The 20,918-nt window shown below is 38.8% G+C and overlaps 1 protein-coding gene across 2 annotated transcripts in view; it reads right to left on the reverse strand.

Annotated features, from left to right (window-relative positions):
- Positions 1–20,918, reverse strand: part of LOC150084120 (target of Myb1 membrane trafficking protein-like) — a 212,958-nt gene that overhangs the window by 173,193 nt on the left and 18,847 nt on the right. For both annotated transcript variants that reach the window (XM_090375897.1, XM_090375896.1), the window contains exon 2: positions 6,793–6,877. In XM_090375897.1, the coding sequence (XP_090232023.1) occupies positions 6,793–6,877 (85 nt within the window). The remainder of the gene's footprint in view (positions 1–6,792; positions 6,878–20,918) is intronic.

Genomic DNA, 20,918 nt, shown 5'->3' on the forward strand with positions numbered 1-20,918 from the left:
AATCAGTTCTGAATTCCTCCATGACCAGGTTTGCTACATGCAAACTAACAGGTGAGCCTATGGCTTGGCCTTAAGTTTACTTATATACGTTGTTCTCGAACCTGAAAATGGAATTGCTGAGACATAGCTGTGTTGCCTCACAGATATCCATTATGGAATGTTTTGTCCTGTCACATAAGGAGTGGTTGTGTTCAAGTTGACAGCAGACAGCGTCTATTGCACACAAGATGGGGATGCAGGTGTATTACGAGGTGACACCGTAGGAGACGAGGAAGTCTTGGTTGCTGATGCTGAGGTTTCTTAAGCACTATATGAGTTCTTGGCTGGATTTGATTGTGAAGTCTGTCCAACCCACAAGCAGTTTGATGAGAGTGGAAATGAAGCATGGGTGGGGGTGCCCATGCCTGAAATATTTGGATGCAGGGAGATGTACGGTTCATGGATCTTCAGAAGCCCATAGAAGTGGCTCCAGTTACAGCCAGTGGCATGGAGATTCCAGTACTGTTTTTTGCTTATTTTGCCTGGTTAAGTTGTTTCCTCAGTAGAGAGGTAGAGAGAGAGAGAGAGAGAGAGAGAGAGAGAGAGAGAGAGAGAGAGAGAGAGAGAGAGAGAGAGAGAGAGAGAGAGAGAGAGAGTGTTCACCTTGTTTTCAGCATACAACATACAGGTGTGAGGTATGTTGTATGCCGCCCACTGTGACACTAGCTACATCAGTGAAGCTATCCATCGCTTGGAGGACTGTTTTCAGGACCACCACCACCGCATCACTATCACTAGAGCTGACTTTGACCATTTGCCATTAGCTGTGCAATGTTGGTAGGAGGGACATGAAATCACGCCCAACGATGCTAAAATCATAGGCTTTTCATGTAATTTCAAGACTTGCCGTTGGTTGGAATCGGCACACATCAGCACCACTTAAACTACAATCAACAGAGACTGTGGCACCTGCATACATCCCATCTTTGAGCCTGTCATATTTCGCGAGGTTGGCAGTCACCATCCCCATTCACCTTCCTCAACCCTCTCCCTCCCTCCCTTTTGACTGCTCTTTTCCACTCCCTTATCACCCATTTGCACTCATCCAACAGCTCCCCCTCCTCTGTGACCTCGTTTGATGGTCGTACGCTTACATACAAGGTCAACCATGCACATAAAACCATCAGTGCTCAGCCAGTTGATAAAGGCTACATACAGTAGCCAAAAGCTACGATCTGTCTGTGCTTAGTGTTTTTTTTTTGTTTTACTGTCTCTCACTTAACATTAAGTTTTTCACTTGATCGGTACATGCAAGAAATCATAATGTGTATCCAACCTCATAGGGTTCTTCAGTCATCAAACCTCAATTTTATCAATGCCTTATTCTATGTACATAAATTGAACTCAAAACAGCAAAAAATAAAATAAATATATAAATAAAAATAAAACTGCATACCAAACTACAAACAAAAACCAAGTGTTTCTGCTTAAGTCACAAGTTCAATCAGCATGCCAATAGAATCAAGCAGTTGTTAATTTCATGTGCTTTTACTTTCACAGAACTCATTTATTGACTGCTTAAGAATGACTACCTGTACTTATTATCATGGCAGAGCACTTGGATGTTTTTTGCTTATAGTGATGTGCACATAAGCATTTTATGCTTATATGCGTGAGACACAATGTTAAAAGATTGTGTTGAAAGAGCCAGCAAAAGAGATAAACAAATCTTTACCTAATTATAAAAGCATGCTTGGGTTCAGGAGAGCACTCTATAGATGTGCAAATGTTTCCTCCCCATTCACAAAGGGGAATTAAAAAGCAAAGTGAGTAATTACAAGCTTGTAAACTTAACTTCTGTTCCAGAAAAAATAATGGAATCAATAATTAAAAAAGTAATAAAGGATCACTCTGGAATGCAGTTATACAGCGATCAGAGTGTGAATTTGTTAAGAAAACTTTTCTGAACAATCTGAATATGACACGATAACAAAGGAACTGGATACAAAAAATAATTCTGACATCATATACAGTGAACACTGCTTACTATGATCATTTCATAAATGATAACAACTAATTAAAAACAATAACCAACTGATAAAAATAACCAAAGAAACAAGGATGCAGCTATTCAGTTGCTGTTTTGTTGTAGTGGAATTTGTGTATATAAAAAGGTAGAAGTGGATAGAAAGAAAACACAAAAATAATGCAGTATAAAATACTTTAATATGACTGTTCACTATTTTTTCAAGAGTCATCAATAAAAATGAAATTGACAATGTTTTTGAAATCCATATCTATCTATACATTAAAAAAGTTTTCCTCCTAGTGATATTTATTCGAGCCAATGGGAGAAGAGGGCGGGGCAATCATCACTACAAATGTGCAGGTAAATAATTACATAGGTCATTTCCTGATTATACTTTGATTGATGCATTATAATGTAAGTACAGGAAACCCTCAACCCCCATATAACACAGTACTTCTACAACATGGTTTCGCTCTAACATGATTGATAAATTGTGGCAATCCTCGCACAACACGGTACTTATATAACACGGTTTTACTCTAACACGGTTCAAAAATTGAAGGAAATCTCGCATAACGGTATTTTTGAACATTTGTGTTGGGAAAACTCTGCTATTATGTTAGATGTAATTTTCAACGTTTCCATTCCTTTTTATGAATCCCTGCTGTTGACTCGCTAGTCGTTATTGCCTTTGTGATATTTTTCTAAAGCATATTTCTGGAGGTCACTACCATAAAACAATAAAAACAATTTGCAGTTTCTGGTTTATTAGTCTTTTCTGTTAGAGTAATTAATTATAAACGGGTAGTAAACTCAATCTTTTTGCATTTGCTATAGTACCGATAGATGGAATTCTGTGGGTCTTCACGTTATTACGGTGAAATGGGTTTTCCCTTCCATGAAATATTCAATCATATAAAAAACATAAATAAATTTTCAGAAACTCATCACTCCGTATCTCACTTGTGCGTATGGTGTTTGTTGCAAATTGTGTGTACGGTATTCTTTGTTATTAATTGCTTATCCTTTTTTACTGTTTTAAATTTTACAAACAAACAAACAAAAAAAAAAAAAAAAAAAAGTCAGTGAACAGAAATATCAATTAGTTAGTATGTACATATTACAGTATGTATTAATTAAGCTATGTATGTAAGTGCAAATTTATTTTTATTTTGCTAAATGGAAAATATTCTTCCAATTTTCACATATCATTTAACTTTGTTAATGGGTAAGGTAATAAAGTTAAATTTGTGCTTTATATCTTTAAAGCAGGGGTCCACTGTATTTTGTTGGGAGATCCCTGGGTTAGGTTCTGGGCTATTGAACTTGTGCTTGTTTGAGATAAAAAATTGTGACTTCGAAGCGTGCAGTTTGTGACTTTTAAAGAGACCAGAAGGTACATGAAATCTAGATGCTGCAGAAGAGATTGTGCTTAGCAGAGATGAAGAAAATTGAATGAATGTACATTACCACACATATAAGTATCATAGTTTGTAAGGTAAGACGTTTGTTCAGTTATTACTATTTAAGTTACTACTATTATAAAAATAAAGTTTCCAATAGTTAAAAAAAAAAAAAAAAAAAAAAAGGTGTATTTTTGTTAGCTTTTGGAACGTAACCCCCCCCCCTTTTTGTTCTGGTTCTTAGTCCTGTATAACACGGTTTCGCATTACACGAGATTCTGTAGGAACCAAACTTTATAAGGGTTACCTGTATATTAGTATAATGTTATTATTATACAAATAATAACAAAACTATACAAATATTTACACATACTAAACTATTTACAATCATACCCCTACTATATCAGAACGATGGGTCCTTTCATTTGCTAACATCAATATACAAAAAACGTTACAATGGAACATAAAATGATGTTCCATTGTAATGGAATGTGGTCATGTATTGGACAGTGAAGCACGTGCACAAGGTTGGTGATCATTAAATGGAAAGGAAAGTACACAAAATGGGTTACTGGGCAGAATCAGGCACTTGCTGTTCACAATGTAGAGCGCGTACATGGGAAGCATGCCAACGTTCACCGCATTGCAAGACAACTGCCTGCATAATGTTCACCAACCTTGTACACGTGCTTCACTGTCTAATACATGACCACGCCCAGCATCATTTGATGTTCCATTGTAATGTTTTTTGTACATTAATGTCAGCTGATGAAGGGACCCATCATCCCGATATAGTTTGTATATTTGTAAATACTTTAGTATTTTGTAAATATTTTAAATATTTGTATAGTTTGTAAATATTTTAGTTAAATATTTTAGTCCTGCTCTTTTGGATGCAACAATATTCTTTGTGCATTATGGAACCCGAAGCAAAAGGCCTTTTCCTAAGTGACCTATGTAAACGCAGGTAAATAATTACATAGTGATATTCATTCGACCTTGAGAATGCTGCATGGTGGGATAGCCAATGGGAGAAGAGGGACACGGATCATGTGCTACAAGTGGGCGGGACAATTGCATCACTACTAATGCACTGGTAAATAATTATATGGGTCATTTCCTGTTTGACGAAAAGATTTGACTTATTCCGTCATACCCCTCCATTTTACGTAGAAAAGCGTGTGCAGGGGTTGGCGAGCAAAGCCCCCTAGTATACCATTAAAAACAAATAATGAAAATATTAAAATCAAGAATTAAAAAATGGTTAATGCTCTACTGTAAAAGAGTAAGACTGATAATACAAATATTTTATTTCCTTGTACAATACTTTCTTTCATACAGTAACAACACTGACAGCCATACTAATTGTAAAAAGCAACAGCAATAACTGGACACACAACACGTCAGAGTTCAAGAGCAAATCGGGATGTCATGTAATTATTTCCAGTGAACATGCATAAACCACAATAGGGGGGGGGGAAGACAATATAATCCAAAGTGCTGATTACAATAAGCATTTTTTTTTTTTTTTTAAGTATCAATATACATCTAATCGAAAATTCATAAAAGTGATATTATCTGTGATCACAATAAGCAGTGTGCACTGCACTTAAACTTCAGAAAACCTTTTGATACTTAAAATGAGAGACTGTTGTACAAACTGGAATGAACAGTGGCAGCACTAGGTACAAGTTATTGCTGTAGTTAAAAGGGATACGTGAATGGCAAGTATCCCTTTTTAGTTATGTATACAAGCAAGTATCCCTTTTTAATTATGTATAGTTATGTGTACTGTATACAAGCCTGGAAGTTTTATTTCAGAAAGGACATGGATCTGTTGGAACAGATGCAGAGAAGAGCAACAAGATTGATGAGGTGAACAAATGGTGCTCTTATTAGGAGAGGGTTCAGGTTTGCAAGCTGCAGCATTTCGAGACCAAGCACTTGCGAGATCTGATTGAGGTGTTTAATGCTTTGAATGGACTGAGTAAGCTTAGTGGTGGTGGAATTGTTCCTCTTGCTCCAACTATACACATGAGGGAAGGGGCATAAATTCAAATTGAGGAAGGATGGATGTATGGAAATTTGCATTCAGTCAGAGGTCAATTGATTGTTGGATGGATTTCAGTTTTAATGGTGCAAAAAAGGCTAAGGGTAATAATATGCCAAGAATATAGTTGATTGTTGGAAAACTCTCATCTGGTGTTGTAGAGCTGGGTAGCTTGAATCAAGGACAGACTGGTAGACGGGATGGACAGATGAAATGGAAAGTGTTTTTTTTTACCTTTTTTTTGGCTGATGATGGCAAGCAAAGCTTGCTTTCTTATGTCATTTGCCACTACTACTACTAATACTAATAATAATAATAAGCAGAGAATCGGAATCTTTGCTACTTTTCTTAGTACTCTTAGCCAAAGAATGCTCATAAACTTGTCTAACCCTTTTGTGACTAGACTGCACAATAATTTACACTTACTACAGATTTGTGCATCCCCTCATAATTCATAATCTTCTCATGCATGTTCCATCTAAGCCACTAGGCTCATCAGTTCATCTGAAATCCATTTAGGTATAAACCTTGAACAGTACCTCTTAATTGGTTTAAAATCTTAGTAGCTTCTGTGATTACTTTCCTCAACATTTCCCATTTAGAATTTGCCGTTGGTAACATCATTAGTTGGTCCCACTGAAAAGAATTTGAAAACTGTGTAAGATCACTAGTCATCTTTACAAAAGGAAAATTCCCTTCCCTTTACCCTTGACAGCAGATTTGATATTGGGATAGCCTTAAAGCAGTCACCCCAGTATCAGGTTTCAATTAGTCTATAAGAGGAAAGCAATGGCCAAATTTCTTAAGGATATTATACATACTGTGACTAAGGTCTGACCTGCTTGTTTTAAAGCTTGCATAACAGGACAACGACAATAAGTGATCTTCAGATATTGAATTAATAACTATGTAAACAAACAAAATACAATATGTCAATCAAATTTTTCATTTATCATTGTTTTATGATTACTCCTGTGTTTTGCCATAGTATTCATGCCAATTTAGCTAATTCCATTTACATAAACTGTTGCAGTACATTACATAATCGAGCCCATGACCACCAAATACGGAGGATGTGGAAAGGTCAGGGAATGACCGCCCCATATCCCCAGAGCAATATGGCCTTAGTTGCTAATGCGCCTAAAAACCAAATAACAAACAAACAAACAACATTACATAAATCGTTACAGTAAGTTTTATTCTGAAATCATGACAATATCACCATCGGTTATATTCATTATCTAATACTTAATCAAGAGAATATGATTTCTAGCCCTGCCTTAGCAGTGTAATCTAAATTAGAAAATAAATAAATAAATAAAAACACTTGCCCATCATCAGTTTCATTTATAACATCACAAATTTCCATATTGAGAGCCCAATTTTCTGATGCCAAAGAAGCATCAGTTGCTTGTTCTGGAACAAAAATAAAAAAATTACATCAAACAAAATTTTTGAAGTTTTGAATAAGAAAAATAGAAAACTGAAGAAAGAAGAACTGAATCAATGATTTGTGACAACAGGTAATAGTAACACTATGTAACAAAATTTTTTATGTTATATAACTATTTTTTATTTGTATTTTGTGTGCTGGATCCAACAGTGTCATTGCTTTTTCTCTAATGTTAATAATTTTGATGGCAACTGGAGATTTACATATGATTTTATATTACGAGGGCTGTTCAATAATGATCATAATTATTGATAACGTACCTCTATTAATCATCCATATTTTGATGGTCCTTTTCAAAGCAGTCCCCATTTGATGAAATGCACTTACTCCAACATTTCTGGCATTCTTCAAAAACATGGTTGAAGCCATTTTTTGACATGCATTTGAGAATTGCCTCTGATGTCTTTACAACTTCTTCTGATGACTGGAAATATTTTCCTTGCAGCTCCTCCTTTTAACTTTGGAAATAAAAAAAAAATTGCAGAGTGCAAGGTCAGGGCAGATGAAGAACATATTTGGCATTAATGCTGACTAAGTACTCAATTACAGTATGAGAAATGTGAGGTCTCGCATTTTCATGATGCAGCATCCACCCACCTGCATGCAGTTGTGGTCATTTGCTATGAATGTGATCTGCAAAGTGTGGAGTACAATTCTGTAGTAAGGTCCAATAACAGTTGTATGATGTGGCACAAAATGTTGGTAAACCATTTCTTGAATGTCAAAAAAGAGAATGACCATAACCTTTCCTGGAGAAGCCACAACTTTTGCTTTTTTTGGTGTTGGCGATGATGTAGACTTCCAAACAGAGCTTGTTGCTCAATCTCTGGATCGAAATGATGAAGGCATGTCTCATCCATTGTTGTCTCCTTGTGTAAAACTTCATCATCTTCAGTAACCATCCATTACAGCTCTAACAAACCTCCATGAGAGATGTTTGTTTTATGAAAAACCTCCATGAGAACTTGCTATTGCTTAAGTGTGAGTAATCTTGGAACCCAGCATGCACAAACACGTGTCATATGCAAATGGTCATGGAGAATACTGTGGTACTTCCTACTGTTCTTCTCAACACCTCTGCCAGATTCTCATCAAGTATTCTTTCTAATCTGTTAGTAATGACCCTTGTGAACAACTTGTAGATGTGGGATAACACTCTAATTGGTCTATAATTTCCAATTTCTGATTTATCTCTTTTCTCATGCAGCAAAACTATGATTGCATTATTCCACTTCTTAGGCGTCACAACTTTTCTAATGCATTTTGTGAAGAGTCTTGCTAGTTTTTGTGTCATGTCTCTTCCTCCCAATTTTAACAACTCTACAGTAACTTCATCTTCCCCTGGGCCTTTCTAATTCTTCATTTTCTTCAACGCATGTTCTACCTCATCAGGAAGGGTATCAGGTATGTTGTATGTGTTACTAATTTGCGATCCATCTTCCCCACTGCTAGCATTATTCCCTCGCTCCTTGTATAACTCTTTTAGTAGTCTTCTGCTATTTAAATTATGTCTTCTCTGCTATTTATAAGTACACCATTGCTATTCTTCAGTTTCAGTATTATTTGTCTTTCTGTATTACTGCTCATGGCTGCTGATTTAAATCCTTTGTTTCCCTTAATGCTTGTTCTACTTTTCTTGTGTTAAATCTTATGTCCTCTCTGAGTCTCTTTCTAATGGCTTTGCATAACTCAGTATACTCAATTTTCTCCCTGTCAGTGTTTTTCTTGCTCTTCATTTGTCGTCTTCGGTTCATCATGACAAGTGTTTCTTAACTGATTTTTTTCTTCTTTGGATTTCTTTTTACCTTTAGGTTTCTTGGGCTTTATCACCTTCAGAAAGTTTTAATATTCCTTGTCGATATCTTGGTCCTGAGCAGTCTGCAGAAGCTCAAATGACTACCAAATTAAGGCATATATCATCTCTCCAGACTTGTTCTGCTAGGTCTGTGAATTTTATAACAGTTCAAAGCAAGTATAGCATAACATCATTATTATGCTATGCTTGCTCCACCAAGCTTTTTGTAGTATATATAAAGCCCATTCTGTAATGGCTACGGGAAACTAAGTCAAGCTGTGGACACCTCACTTCTGTTGTGGTAGTTGCAGGTCGATGCTAGAGAGATCATTTCATGGTAGTTGTAAGAGTATGCCTTTTGGTATACAACAAATACAGAGTGCCCACAAACTATCATGATGACTGCTACTACTGTTTCGTGGTGACTGCATTCTGTTGGCTGCCCCACACCTTCTCTTTAAAGGCAAAAAAGAAAACTATCAGACTGCATCTCTATTGCCATACAGATGGAAAAGACACATTTCCTTTTTACAGAAAATAATGGTGTTTTGAACCTAAATTAAAATGGCAGTCTGCTGACTGGCACCATCCCTCATTTTCCAGATCCAAGAAGGTTTGATGGGAACCAAGAAAAATAAAACAAATGGCCATTGCTGCATACATTTCCTCTAATATTCTTCTCATTCACTTTGATCCATGGGGTCAGACAATCAACAGAAAATGTTTCATATTTTCTGTTGATGATGATGGAGTTGTAAAAATACAGCAAGATGATATCATCCCACCCCACCTACAGTTGAGATTTAAGTTCCACCTCCACAGACAATTGTTTCTGAACTTGAAAGGGCCCATGGGAATAAGATTTTTCTCCCATAAATGAACTCAGTACAGATATAAACAACATTATATCAGTATTCACTAAGACAAGAGTATTACCATCTTCCCAACAACAACAACAAGCTGTTACTGACAAGAAAAGAAAGAGAATATTATAGATTAATAACTGCAATTTGTTAAGATTTAATAAAACTACATTTATAAACACCTGTGCAGAAGCTGACTTGCCCTATTAGTTAATACTTACTGAGAGCAGTTGGGTGTTATGAAGAAAGTTTGAGAGAGGGGGGGGAGGGTCCTTGAGCGAAGCTCGACACATCTATCATAAAAAACTATTTTTTTTTTTTTTTTTTTTTTTAATAAATCGTATACTCATATTGCTGCTAGAAAATATTTTAGATACTGGTGAAGTGATATTACTTTTTAATTCAAGAAAATTTTATGCGCATAAAATCATGTTTTAGGGCCGGCTATAGTCCTTGGGTAGTGTGCTACTCATACAAATTTTTGTGCAACCACAAAAACTGCAAGGAATTGAGCAAACCCTCCTTACAAAAATATCCTTAAGAGTAACACAATGGTTAGGATGACTGTTCTTCCATGCCACGTGAAATGACAACTTTATGGGCTTTTTTTTTCCCACATCTTGGCTGAGTCAATCAGTCAGGTTCAGTCTCAGGCAAGGCTACATGGATTTCCATCAGCCAGAAAAACACACAAACCAGGCACAGAATCCACTGGCTCCTTCTAGTTGGGTTTTCACATTTTAAAATACAAAAAGGAAGACATCTTAATATAAAGCTCACTAACCTTTGATATATACAGACAGCAGCATAGCACAAGTGTCAACTAGAAATCAGTAACAAAACTATAAATTCTTGACCCTTTGCAAGATATACAAATGAGCCCCTCACAGTGTTTGTTAAAAACTATACAACATTAGTTTCTAGCTATTAGCATTAGCTGAGGCATATGATGCATGAAAGCAAGCTTATACAGCATCAGCCAAAAAACAAAAAAAAAAAACTTCCCATTTCGCCCATCCGGACACTCCAAATGTTTATCTAGTTCAGCCTTAAATATATTTAAGCTATCAACTTCCACAACAACAGATGGAAGTCTGTTCCAGCAATCAACTACCCGCTGGCTAAAGACAAACTTCCACACATCTATTCTACAACTGTCTTTCCACAATTTGAATCTATGCCCTCTCAGGTTCTTAGTCTGGGCAAGCGGAAGTATCCCGTCAGCACTGAGCCTGCTCAAACAATTCAAGGCCTTATACACCTCAATCAGATCACCTTGCAGGTATCTAGTCACTAGATGTTGCAACTTGAAGAACTTAAGAATTTATTGGTAAATGCACAACTTTGTTCCTCTCACCAATCTCGTTGCCCTTCTCTGTACTTGTTCTAGCAACTTTACATCATTCCTAAAATGAGGCCTCCAGACCTGTACGCAATACTCAAGGTGTGGCCTGACCATTAAAACTATACAACATTAGCCCATCCCCTCCTCAGCCCACCTGCCTAACTTTTCTAGATCCTGTTGCAGTAGCATATATCTTTAGTGTCATTAACAATCCTGCCAACCTTTGTATCATCTGCAAACTTGGACAATAAGCCTGATATACCTTCATCGATATCATAGATAAATACACAAAATAACAATGGGTCCAGCACCGAACCCTAGGGAACTCCACTAATAATATTAGTCCATGTAGAGCAATTTCCATTTATTACCGCTCTCTCCCATCTCCCACCCCTTTATCCATTGCAGCAACTTGCCCTTAATGCCATACTGCTCCAATCTGTACAACAGTCTTCCATGTAGCAAAAGCTTTCCTGAAATCCAAGTATATGATATCAAAATTATTTTTTGCATCCAGTTCCTTTGTAACCACATCATAGTATCCAATTAAATTGGTCAGACAAGTTTTCCCCTTAACAAACCCCTGCTGTGTCTGAACTATTATTGCAGTGTTGTCTAGATTATCCTGTACCACCTCCTTAGCCAACCGGGCTAGGCAGGTGGGTAAAGTGCCTGCCTGGCAACCCAAAGGTCGCGGGTTCGAATCTCGCCTCGGGCTTGGATCAAAGTACTGCAAAAACCTTGGGAGGTGCACTATGGCCACAGAAGCAAAAAAAAAAAAAAAAAAAAAAAATCACCTCCTTAACCAGTGACTTCATTATTTTCCCTGGAACAGAAGTTAACCTAATGGGTCTATAATTATTTGTGACACCCTTTGAACTCCCTTTGTGAATCAGGGATATATTTGCACATCTTCAATCCATGGGGACCTCCCCTGAATCTAAGGATGCTCTCATAATTATGGCTAAGGGTTTGCTAACTTCCCTCGCTTCCTCCTTCAATATAACTGGATAAATTCCATCCACCCTAGGTGCCCTTTTTTATGTTACAACTTCAACAATTTCTCCTCCACTTGCTCTCAGTTATTACAAAATCACTTAGCTCCCTGTTAGATTTTGATAAACTTCTGACATTCCCTTCCTTGAATAACTCCTCGTGTGTGAATGTAGATGCAAAATACTTATTCAGTTTATCAGCTACTTGAGCAGGATCATCAATAGTCAAACCATCTATGTTAAGTAGACTAATCTGATTCATCCCTTTCCCTCTAGAGTTTACATAAGTAAAGAACTCTTTGCTGTTTTTCTTTGCATCCTTTGCCAAAGATTTCTCATAATCATTTAGTGGTAATAAATGGGCATTGCTCTACATGGACTAATGTTATTAATAGAGTTCCCCAGGGTTTGGTGCTGGGCCCATTTCACTACCTCTAATAAGCAATGCTTCCCCAGTGGAGGGTACCTAGTATTATTTATTGTGAGTGGTGTGTGATTGTTTTTGGTGGTACCCGCCGAGAATAAGAAACATTGGTTTTCTCTGATGCGGAGGTGTTGCTAATTCAAGGTAATGCAATAAAAGCCCCAGGGACTCATATCTGGTGAGTATGGGCTTGGCACACCCAGGGTCCTGAGCTGGATATCATCATTCTTCTCTTTCTTGGTGATTCCTTTCTACTCTCTCTCTCTCTCTCTCTCTCTCTCTCTCTCTCTCTCTCTCTCTCAGAGTAACTCTGAAATTTTTTTTGGCCAGTGCAGCATAAGCCTCAGGCTTCCTTGCACTATATGACTAATAATAATAATAATAATAATAATCTGCCTTTGCCTGCCTAACCTCCTTTGTGACTTGATTACAGACTAGCTTATATCTGCCATAGGTAGGCTTCTGTGTCTCCTGATAATTTATATGCATTACATGCATTTTTCTTCTTTGCCACGAGCCTCAATAATTCATCTGACATCCATGTAGGACTGAACCTTTAACAGTACAAGATGTACAAGAGAGTGGGATATTCGAAAAGTAAAACACGCACAACCGGTGTGTCGATCAGGAACACGCACAACCGGTGAACCCAGGGAATTGATAACGTCCACAACTACTGGTACAAGAAGCTCACTTGCACACAAAAGCACCTAGCAGAGCAGTTCACTTGAATGATAAGGCACCTAGAGACAATCCCGAAGTTTCTCACATATCTGAAGCCTAAAGACAAAGATACAAGAAACCCAGCGAAATACAGGCCAATCACCTGCCTCCCAACAATGTACAAGATCCTGACCAGCTGCATAACCAAGAAAATATCAGACCACTTAGAGAGTCAGAACATAATGGCCAAACAACAGAAAGGATGCAAGGCGCAATTAACCATAGATGCCGCAGTTATGGAGCAAGTCTATAAGAAGCACCACAACTTATAAACACAGCCTACACCGATTACCGCATGGCCTTTGACTCCATACCTCATAGCTGGCTAATTGAGACCATGAAGATCTACAAGGTCAATCCGATAGTAACAAACTTCAGATGAGCAACAATGGCGAAATGGAGTACCACTATTAAGGTCGAGAACATCACAACTAGACCAATCCCCATGAGAAAAGGAATCTTTCAGGGAGATGCTCTGAGCCCACTGTGATACTGTCTAGCACTCAACCCTCTATCCACCATGCTTAACAGCAGAAAGGATGGATATAACCTCAAAGAAGGAAGAAAGAACCTGTATATCTTCACTCACCCACCTGATGTACATGGAGGACATCAAGCTCTATGCAGCAACAGAGAAGCAACTCCAGCAACTACTTTGGATCACCGAAGAATTCAGCAAGGACATCAGAATGGAATTTTGTCTAGACAAAGGCAAGACCCACACACTGCACCAGGGAAAATTAGTCAGCTGAAACTACCAACTGCTGATTGGTAAAGAGATCGAAGCTATGACAGAAGGAGAGACCTACAAATACCTAGGGATGATGGAGGCTCAGCAGACAGAGCACAATGAAATCAAGAAGTGCCTGACCAAAAAATATCATCAGGGACTAAGAAGCCTGCTGAAAGCAAAACTGAACAGAGGGAACACAGTTAAAGCCATAAACATCTATGCAGCTCCAGTACTGCAAAGTATTTTTGTACGTTACTGGCGGTTTCCAGGGTGGCCCCTATGTCTGCCGTTTGTTAAGCTAGTTTTTGCCAGCAGTATAATTTAGAATTCCTCTAAGGAAAGGGTGTGAAGGAGGAAGGAATTTAGAAGAGGGGGAAGGGGGGTAACAAAAAAAGGGGGGAAGGGGGGGAAGATAATTTAAAGGTTAAATTTTTAGGGTATTACTCGGTGTTCATTATGGTGTGTGTTGTGTGTGGTTATGTTGTTTGTGGCTGGCGACTGGCATTTAGCAGCAGGGGGCCGAGGGCAGGTTGCCCCAACCCCCCGCTCCCGTCCCTAGCCACGAGGAGGCAGCCAGTTTCTACTTCATTAATTGGTGGGAGTTTACTTATAATTAATTTAGTTTAGGGGAGGAAAATGTATAACAGAGTAACAGATTACAGTAATAAATATCGTAGGGTGAGGTAGAATAAGTAAAGTAAGTAACCTATAATAAAGACATCATTGAGCTAATGGGTAGACAAATTGATATAGGGATGATAATTAACATAAGTAGCATATAATTTGGATAAGAGAAAGTAAGATATGCTAATAATTAACACTTTGGAGAGTTGGTGTTTGAGTTTTGTCTATCTGTGCCCAGGCTCCCGCAGGGCTTAATCCTGTCCTGGAGCGGGCTTTAGTATGTTGTTGGTGGCCAGGACTCTTGCACTCGCAGGGCCCAATCCTGTCCTAGTGTCAGAGCCTGGCCCTCTTACTTTCAAATTTAAGCAATCAGTACTATAAGAGGCGCCTGCATAACTCCGACGCACAGGTTTCCCCATGCATCTATAAAGCATGCCTGCACTAATATTACAATTCCCTAAGTGTACTTCAGGGGTGCTTACCTCATAATCCAGTCCTAGGTGGGCGTTTGGTTGATACTTGAAGGCCCGAGCCCCCGCACTCGCAGGGCCCAATCCTGTCCTAGTGGAGGAGCCCGGCCCTCACAGTACTTTCCATATTTATCAGTAGGGTATCTGGCCCATCAGGCCATTGTTTGGTTAACCGTGTGTTGTTACTGGGCTTCTGCACTCGCAGGGCCCAATCCTGTCCTAGTGGAGAAGCCCAGTACATTTGTTACGTACATACGTTGTACTCCGGTATACCTGTGTATTCGGTATTTTCTGTCCTGGTCATGCCCATACAGTATCTTTCTGTTGTGCCTGGCGGGCAACTTGTTCCGTGTTGCCGTAGGCAGATTATCTTAATCTTTCCTTTAATCTGCGGCTTAACCATATTGTTTGGAGTGGCACTGTATTGAGACCCATTTAATAGTTCTTTCAACTGGGTCAACCTTTAATCAACATATTTTGTGTGGAAACTGCCTCACCCAGCAGTCCCCAGGAGCACACTGGCACATTTCATTGTTCTTGGATAGTGGCCATGTGAGTGAACAGGCATCCCTCACCTTCCCATTATATCCTAAAACTGTTGATTTTCAGTTATCTTAGTCATAGCCATTCAGGCTGCCACTTGCAGTTGGATCACCTTTCGGTCTAGATCTTTGCCACTGTGAGGGCTTGTGCTGCTGTGGCAAGTATTACTTTCAGTCTGTACTTAAGTATTGGGGGATGTTAACTCTGGCAGTCAGCCCTGCAGGGTCTGTTTGTTGCCCTATGCTCTTAGCAGCACCAGTACTAACATACTCCTTTGGGATCATAGATCGGACTAACACCAAGCTAGAGGATATCATGCGAAAGACATAGACAATGATGACAAGAGCCGCCAACATCACCCGAAGTCAGCAGTGGAAAGACTAACAATAGCTCGGAAAGAGGGAGGAAGGGGGCCTGATGGATCTGATAGAGCAACAGAAAGCAGCAATAGTTAACCTGAAGGATTACTTTGAGAACACAGCACCACTCCACCAGGCCATAAGGAAGATAGATAAGTGGTATACCCCACTCAACCTAAGCGAGAAGCCCTCTCCCGCCCAGATGACACAAGAAACGAAGCTTGAAAGATGGGCAAAGCAGACACTCCATGACCTCTAATCGAGATCGCATCAATAACATTGCTTCCAATGCATGGCTCACAAGTGGGACACTCTTCCGTGAGACTGAAGGATTCATGCTGGCCATTCAAGACCATCAGAGGTGTATTGCTAAAAAAAAATAGTACCAGAATGCTCATAAAAAAAAAACTGTACCGGAACGCTCGTTCTCCAGAAAACTATATGATAACACCACATTGACTGTACAGTAACTGAATCAGACTTCTGACTCACAGTTCATAGAACAAACAGTTCTAGCATTCGCTGAATGCTAGAACTGTTTGTTCATAGAATTGAATGGCGAATCAAAATGCAGGGTTCGCACGCAACACAGTATATCTCATTCGTTGGATCTCTTTATTTAACACATTGTACTTTAGTAAGAAACAATCAAGTTTCATTGCAAAATTTATATTTTTGTTTTTAAATAAATTTTTAAAGAAATTTATTATTTTAAAGATTACTATTAATATATATTTTTAATAACAATGAGTAAAACAGATATTTCTCCCTCCCCTTTGATTATGCCATTGTTTCATAATATTAGGTGTATAAATTTAATGATTTTCTATTATGACATTTAGGAAAAAAGTACCGGAAGGTCATTCCGGTGACTTCCACCCCCGAATACACCACTGATCAACACCAGAAACTATAGAAAATACATTGCAAAGGAGACCGGAATGTCAGATGACACATGTCGACAATGACACCTGGACTCAGAAATTATCCAATACATTACAGGGAGGTGCAATGTGATCCTTCAGACTGAGTACGCTCGTATACGCGACTACGTAGCCAGGATAATACATCAGAAGCTAGCGAGGAAATACAAGTTGACCAAAGAAAGTGTACCATACTACAAGTACGAACCCCAGACTGTACTAGAGACCCTAACCCACAAGCTGTACTGGGACCGCGCCATAATAATGGATAAGACCATCCCCACAACAGACCGGACATAACCCTTGTGGACAAGATGGAAAAGGCTACCTACCTGATTGCCATAGCGGTGCCTAACACTAGCAATGTCCAGAAAACCCATGAGGAAAAAATTAGGAAATATACGAACCTGAGGTCAAGGAGATGTGGCATATGCAAGAAGTAACGACTATTCCGATCATCATGTCAACCAAAGATCTTACATAGCAGACTAGCAGCAATAGGTCTCCCAGAGAACACCTACAAGGAACTCCAGAAAGCCGCAATCCTGAAAACCTGTAGGATAGTCAGGGAGTTCCTCGACCAACAGTAACACCAGACATTACAATCTCCCTGTTACTTGGTAGCAGTACCCATCATGGAGTGGAATCCCCCCTTCGGGGAGAAATAATATAACAGCAACAATAATAATAATAATCTGCCTTTGCCTGCCTAACCTCCTTTGTGACTTGATTACAGACTCGCTTATATCTGCCATGAGTTTCTGTGTCTTCTGATAATTTATATGCATTGCATGCATTTTTCTTTTCTGCCACAAGCCTCAATAATTCATCTGACATGCATTTAGGCCTGAACCTTGAACAGTATTTCTTACTTGGTATGAAAAGCCCAGTAGCCTCCAAGATTAAGTCCCTGAGGATGATAGACAGATAGGAAGGCTTCCCATTTAGAATTCACCGTTGGTAACATATCAGTTGATCTCACAGTATAGAATTTAAAACCTGTCTGATATCTCTGTAGTCACCTTTACGAAAGCAAAAACCCTTCCCTTTCCCCTGGTAGTTATATCTTTAAGTAAATCCCACATCAGTACACTGTGAACACTGTCACCTAGTGGTTCCTTTATCTGCAAATTCTTAATGCATGAATAATCACTACTGATAATCAGATCAAGAGTATTACTCCCTCTGGTTGCTCCTGGAACATGTTTCTGTAGAAAACAATCCGCCAATAAATCCACGAAAGTCTCGCTAGCGTAAGAGTGCCCAATCCACAAGTTCCAGTCTTCAATATCTGAAAAGTTAAAATATTCCATTACAAGACATTCTGATTTACTCGCCCAATCTATTTCTATGCACAACCATTTGTTGAACTCATCAGAGTCATTAGGCCTATTTCACACTCCTACTCTCATTTTCCCTTTCCCAGTGTTTATGTCATACCAACAGACTCAAAATTGCACTGCCGACCTATGTCAACTTTTTTTTTTTTTTTTATGAAAATCCCAAACACGAGAGGTATTAGAACCTACAGTACCTAGTACCGTGCTTAGGTTGGAGGTTGAGAAGACAAAAAAAGATATTTGTTGACATTAGACTTGAACTTCTGTAGACTGTAATTTTCAGGAAATACGTATGAAGGAAGGATTTCCCAGAAAACGGCATTTGAATGAATAAGTGAGGAAGATGAAAAGTTGGTTCTGCGAGTTTGAAGTTGAAAATTAAATGGATATTGGCTGGTGGCGGCACATGTTCAGACTGTTTTGAAAGAGAGAGAGAGAGCGGGAATTATAGAAGCCAATCCAGAAGAACAGTTCCCGTGAAAGTATCTGTAGAAAAGCCATGCAGCAGAAACAGTATGTCTATGACACAGCAAGTGGAGAGACTCTGTTAGAGATGTGGGAACAATATTCCATGGTAGAGTGGATTTGCAATTTGTATAGAGTGAACAGCTGTTTGGAAGAAAAGTAATGTCAGGAGTGAAAGAGAAAACCAAGTTTTTTTTAATGCAGAGGAAGCAATATTTGTAATGTGCTTGTGCCAGGAGAGATTAGATGTCAGGGTAATCCCCAAAACACATATATCATCTTGCCTAGAAATCGAAGTGTCACCAAAGATAACCATAGGAGCAGAAGAATCATTTTTGCAAGATATAAGACATAACTGAGTTTTAGAAGGATTGAAATCAACTAAGTTGTTTTTGCCCCACTGGAGATCGGCATTTAAGGAATTGGTAGGATTTTTGAGAAGTTGAAGCTTATTGAGCAGGGCAATGTTTCTCAAATTGGAAAGTGGAATGCAATGTGCTATCATCAGCAAAACTATGGATAGGATTTCCAGTCAATGGAAGAAGGTCATTAATATACAAGAGGAAAAGATTGGGGGACACCAGCATTAGTGGAGAAGTTCGAAGACAGAGAGCCATCTACCATCACTCTCAGCGCGCGATCAGAGAGAAAACTGGATGACCAATTACAAAAAACAGTTGGCAAACCATAAGATGGAAGCTTGTTTAGAAGAACTTTATGCCAAACACGATCGAAAGCCATTGAAATGTTAAGAGCAATTGCTTATGTTTCACCAAACTTTCCCATTGAATTTGTCCATAAATGGGAAAGGTAAGCCAGAATACCACCAGTGGATCGATATTGACGGAATCCATACTGGCAATTGTTGAGCAGACAGAAGGTTTCTAGGTAGTTTAAGAGTTGGCAGTTATTTGATTTCTCCATTACTTTAGAAAGAGTAGAAGTAATTGCAATTGGAAGATAATTGGAGGAGAGGGATTTGTCACCTTTTTTAGGAACTGGCTGGATATAAGCAAATTTTCAAGCAGAAGAAAAACACCTTTGGAATAAGGAAGTGAAAAAAGGTGGCAAAGAACAGGAGTAAGTTCAGCAGCACAGGTTTTGAGAACAAGTGGAAAAATACCATCAGGACCTGCAGCTTTCTTAGCATCAAGACTCGTCAAAATCTTTCTGACATGCTTTTGATGGAAGACCACAGGAGGCATTGAATGGAGCATGTTAGGAATGGTGGGAGGTGTTTTACCAAAATCATTAATACATGAGTTGGAAGAAAAATGGGATGCTAGCAGATCAGCCTTATCCTTGGCAGAAGTGACAACAGAACCATCTAGTTTTGACAGAGGTGGAAGCAGAGATGGGCAAAAGTTGCGGCCAACAGCTTTGGCAAGCGACCAGAATGCTCGGCTACCATTAGGGCAAGAAGCAAGTTTTCCACTCTTAGCCTGTTCAAACTCTAGTTTGGACTGATTAATAACTGTTTTACAATTGTTGCGAGCTTTGGTGTAGGCAGAAAATGAAACTGAAGAATTCGAAACAAGCCAATTAGGATATGCAACATTCTTCTCTTGAACAGCCTTAGCACATTTATTTGAAAACCAAGGTTTAGATAAAGGACGAGAAATTAAAGTGGAGTGTGGGATAAAGGATTCCATTCCTGAAAGAATAATTTCACTGACATGATCTGAACAAGCGTTGACATCAGATGCTTTGAAACAGTAATCCAACCAAGGAAAAGAAGAAAAGAAATCTCGCAGGTCATCCCATTTTGCATTCTTGTAATGCCAAACAACACGAGGTTGGGAATAGCCATAAGATAATGGCTCCATTGAGAACAGACAATCACCAAGTCGTGATCTGAGGTGCCTAAAGGTTCACTCACACTGACAGTGTACTTAGAAGGGTTGTTTGTGAGAAAAAGATCAAATGTGTTGGATGTATGGTTAAGGATTGTCCGGTATTCTGTTAGGTAAATGAACAATCTGTGCAAGGTCATTAGTAATTGCAAAAGCCTCAGCATCTCGATCAGCTGGGTCAGTGTGACTAGAAAACGGAAGCAGCTGGAGTTGTGAACATTAAAATCACCAAGGAAAATTACCTCACTGTTAGGAAAATAGGACTGGAGAAAGTCAAGTTGCAAAGAGCTCCAAGTTTTTAGTGGAGTTGGAAGAATGGTAGAGACAACAGATGAATCTGACAGAATGTGGTAGAGAGATTTTAAGCCAGAGATGATCGAAAAGAGGAGATTCCAAATTACCAAGTCTCTGACATGGAATATCAGAACGGACATATGCACAAGTACCACCTTTGACGCGAAAAGAATCATACTGTGAATAATTTGGGCAACTGAGATGAGCAGTAGCTGAATTAACCGATAACTAAGATTCTGTCAGAAAAAGTACATG

The sequence above is a fragment of the Mastigoproctus giganteus genome, chromosome 6 (genome assembly GCF_048544385.1).
Source record: "Mastigoproctus giganteus isolate SK-2022 chromosome 6, ASM4854438v1, whole genome shotgun sequence".
In the NCBI taxonomy this organism is placed as follows: Eukaryota; Metazoa; Arthropoda; class Arachnida; order Uropygi; family Thelyphonidae; genus Mastigoproctus; species Mastigoproctus giganteus.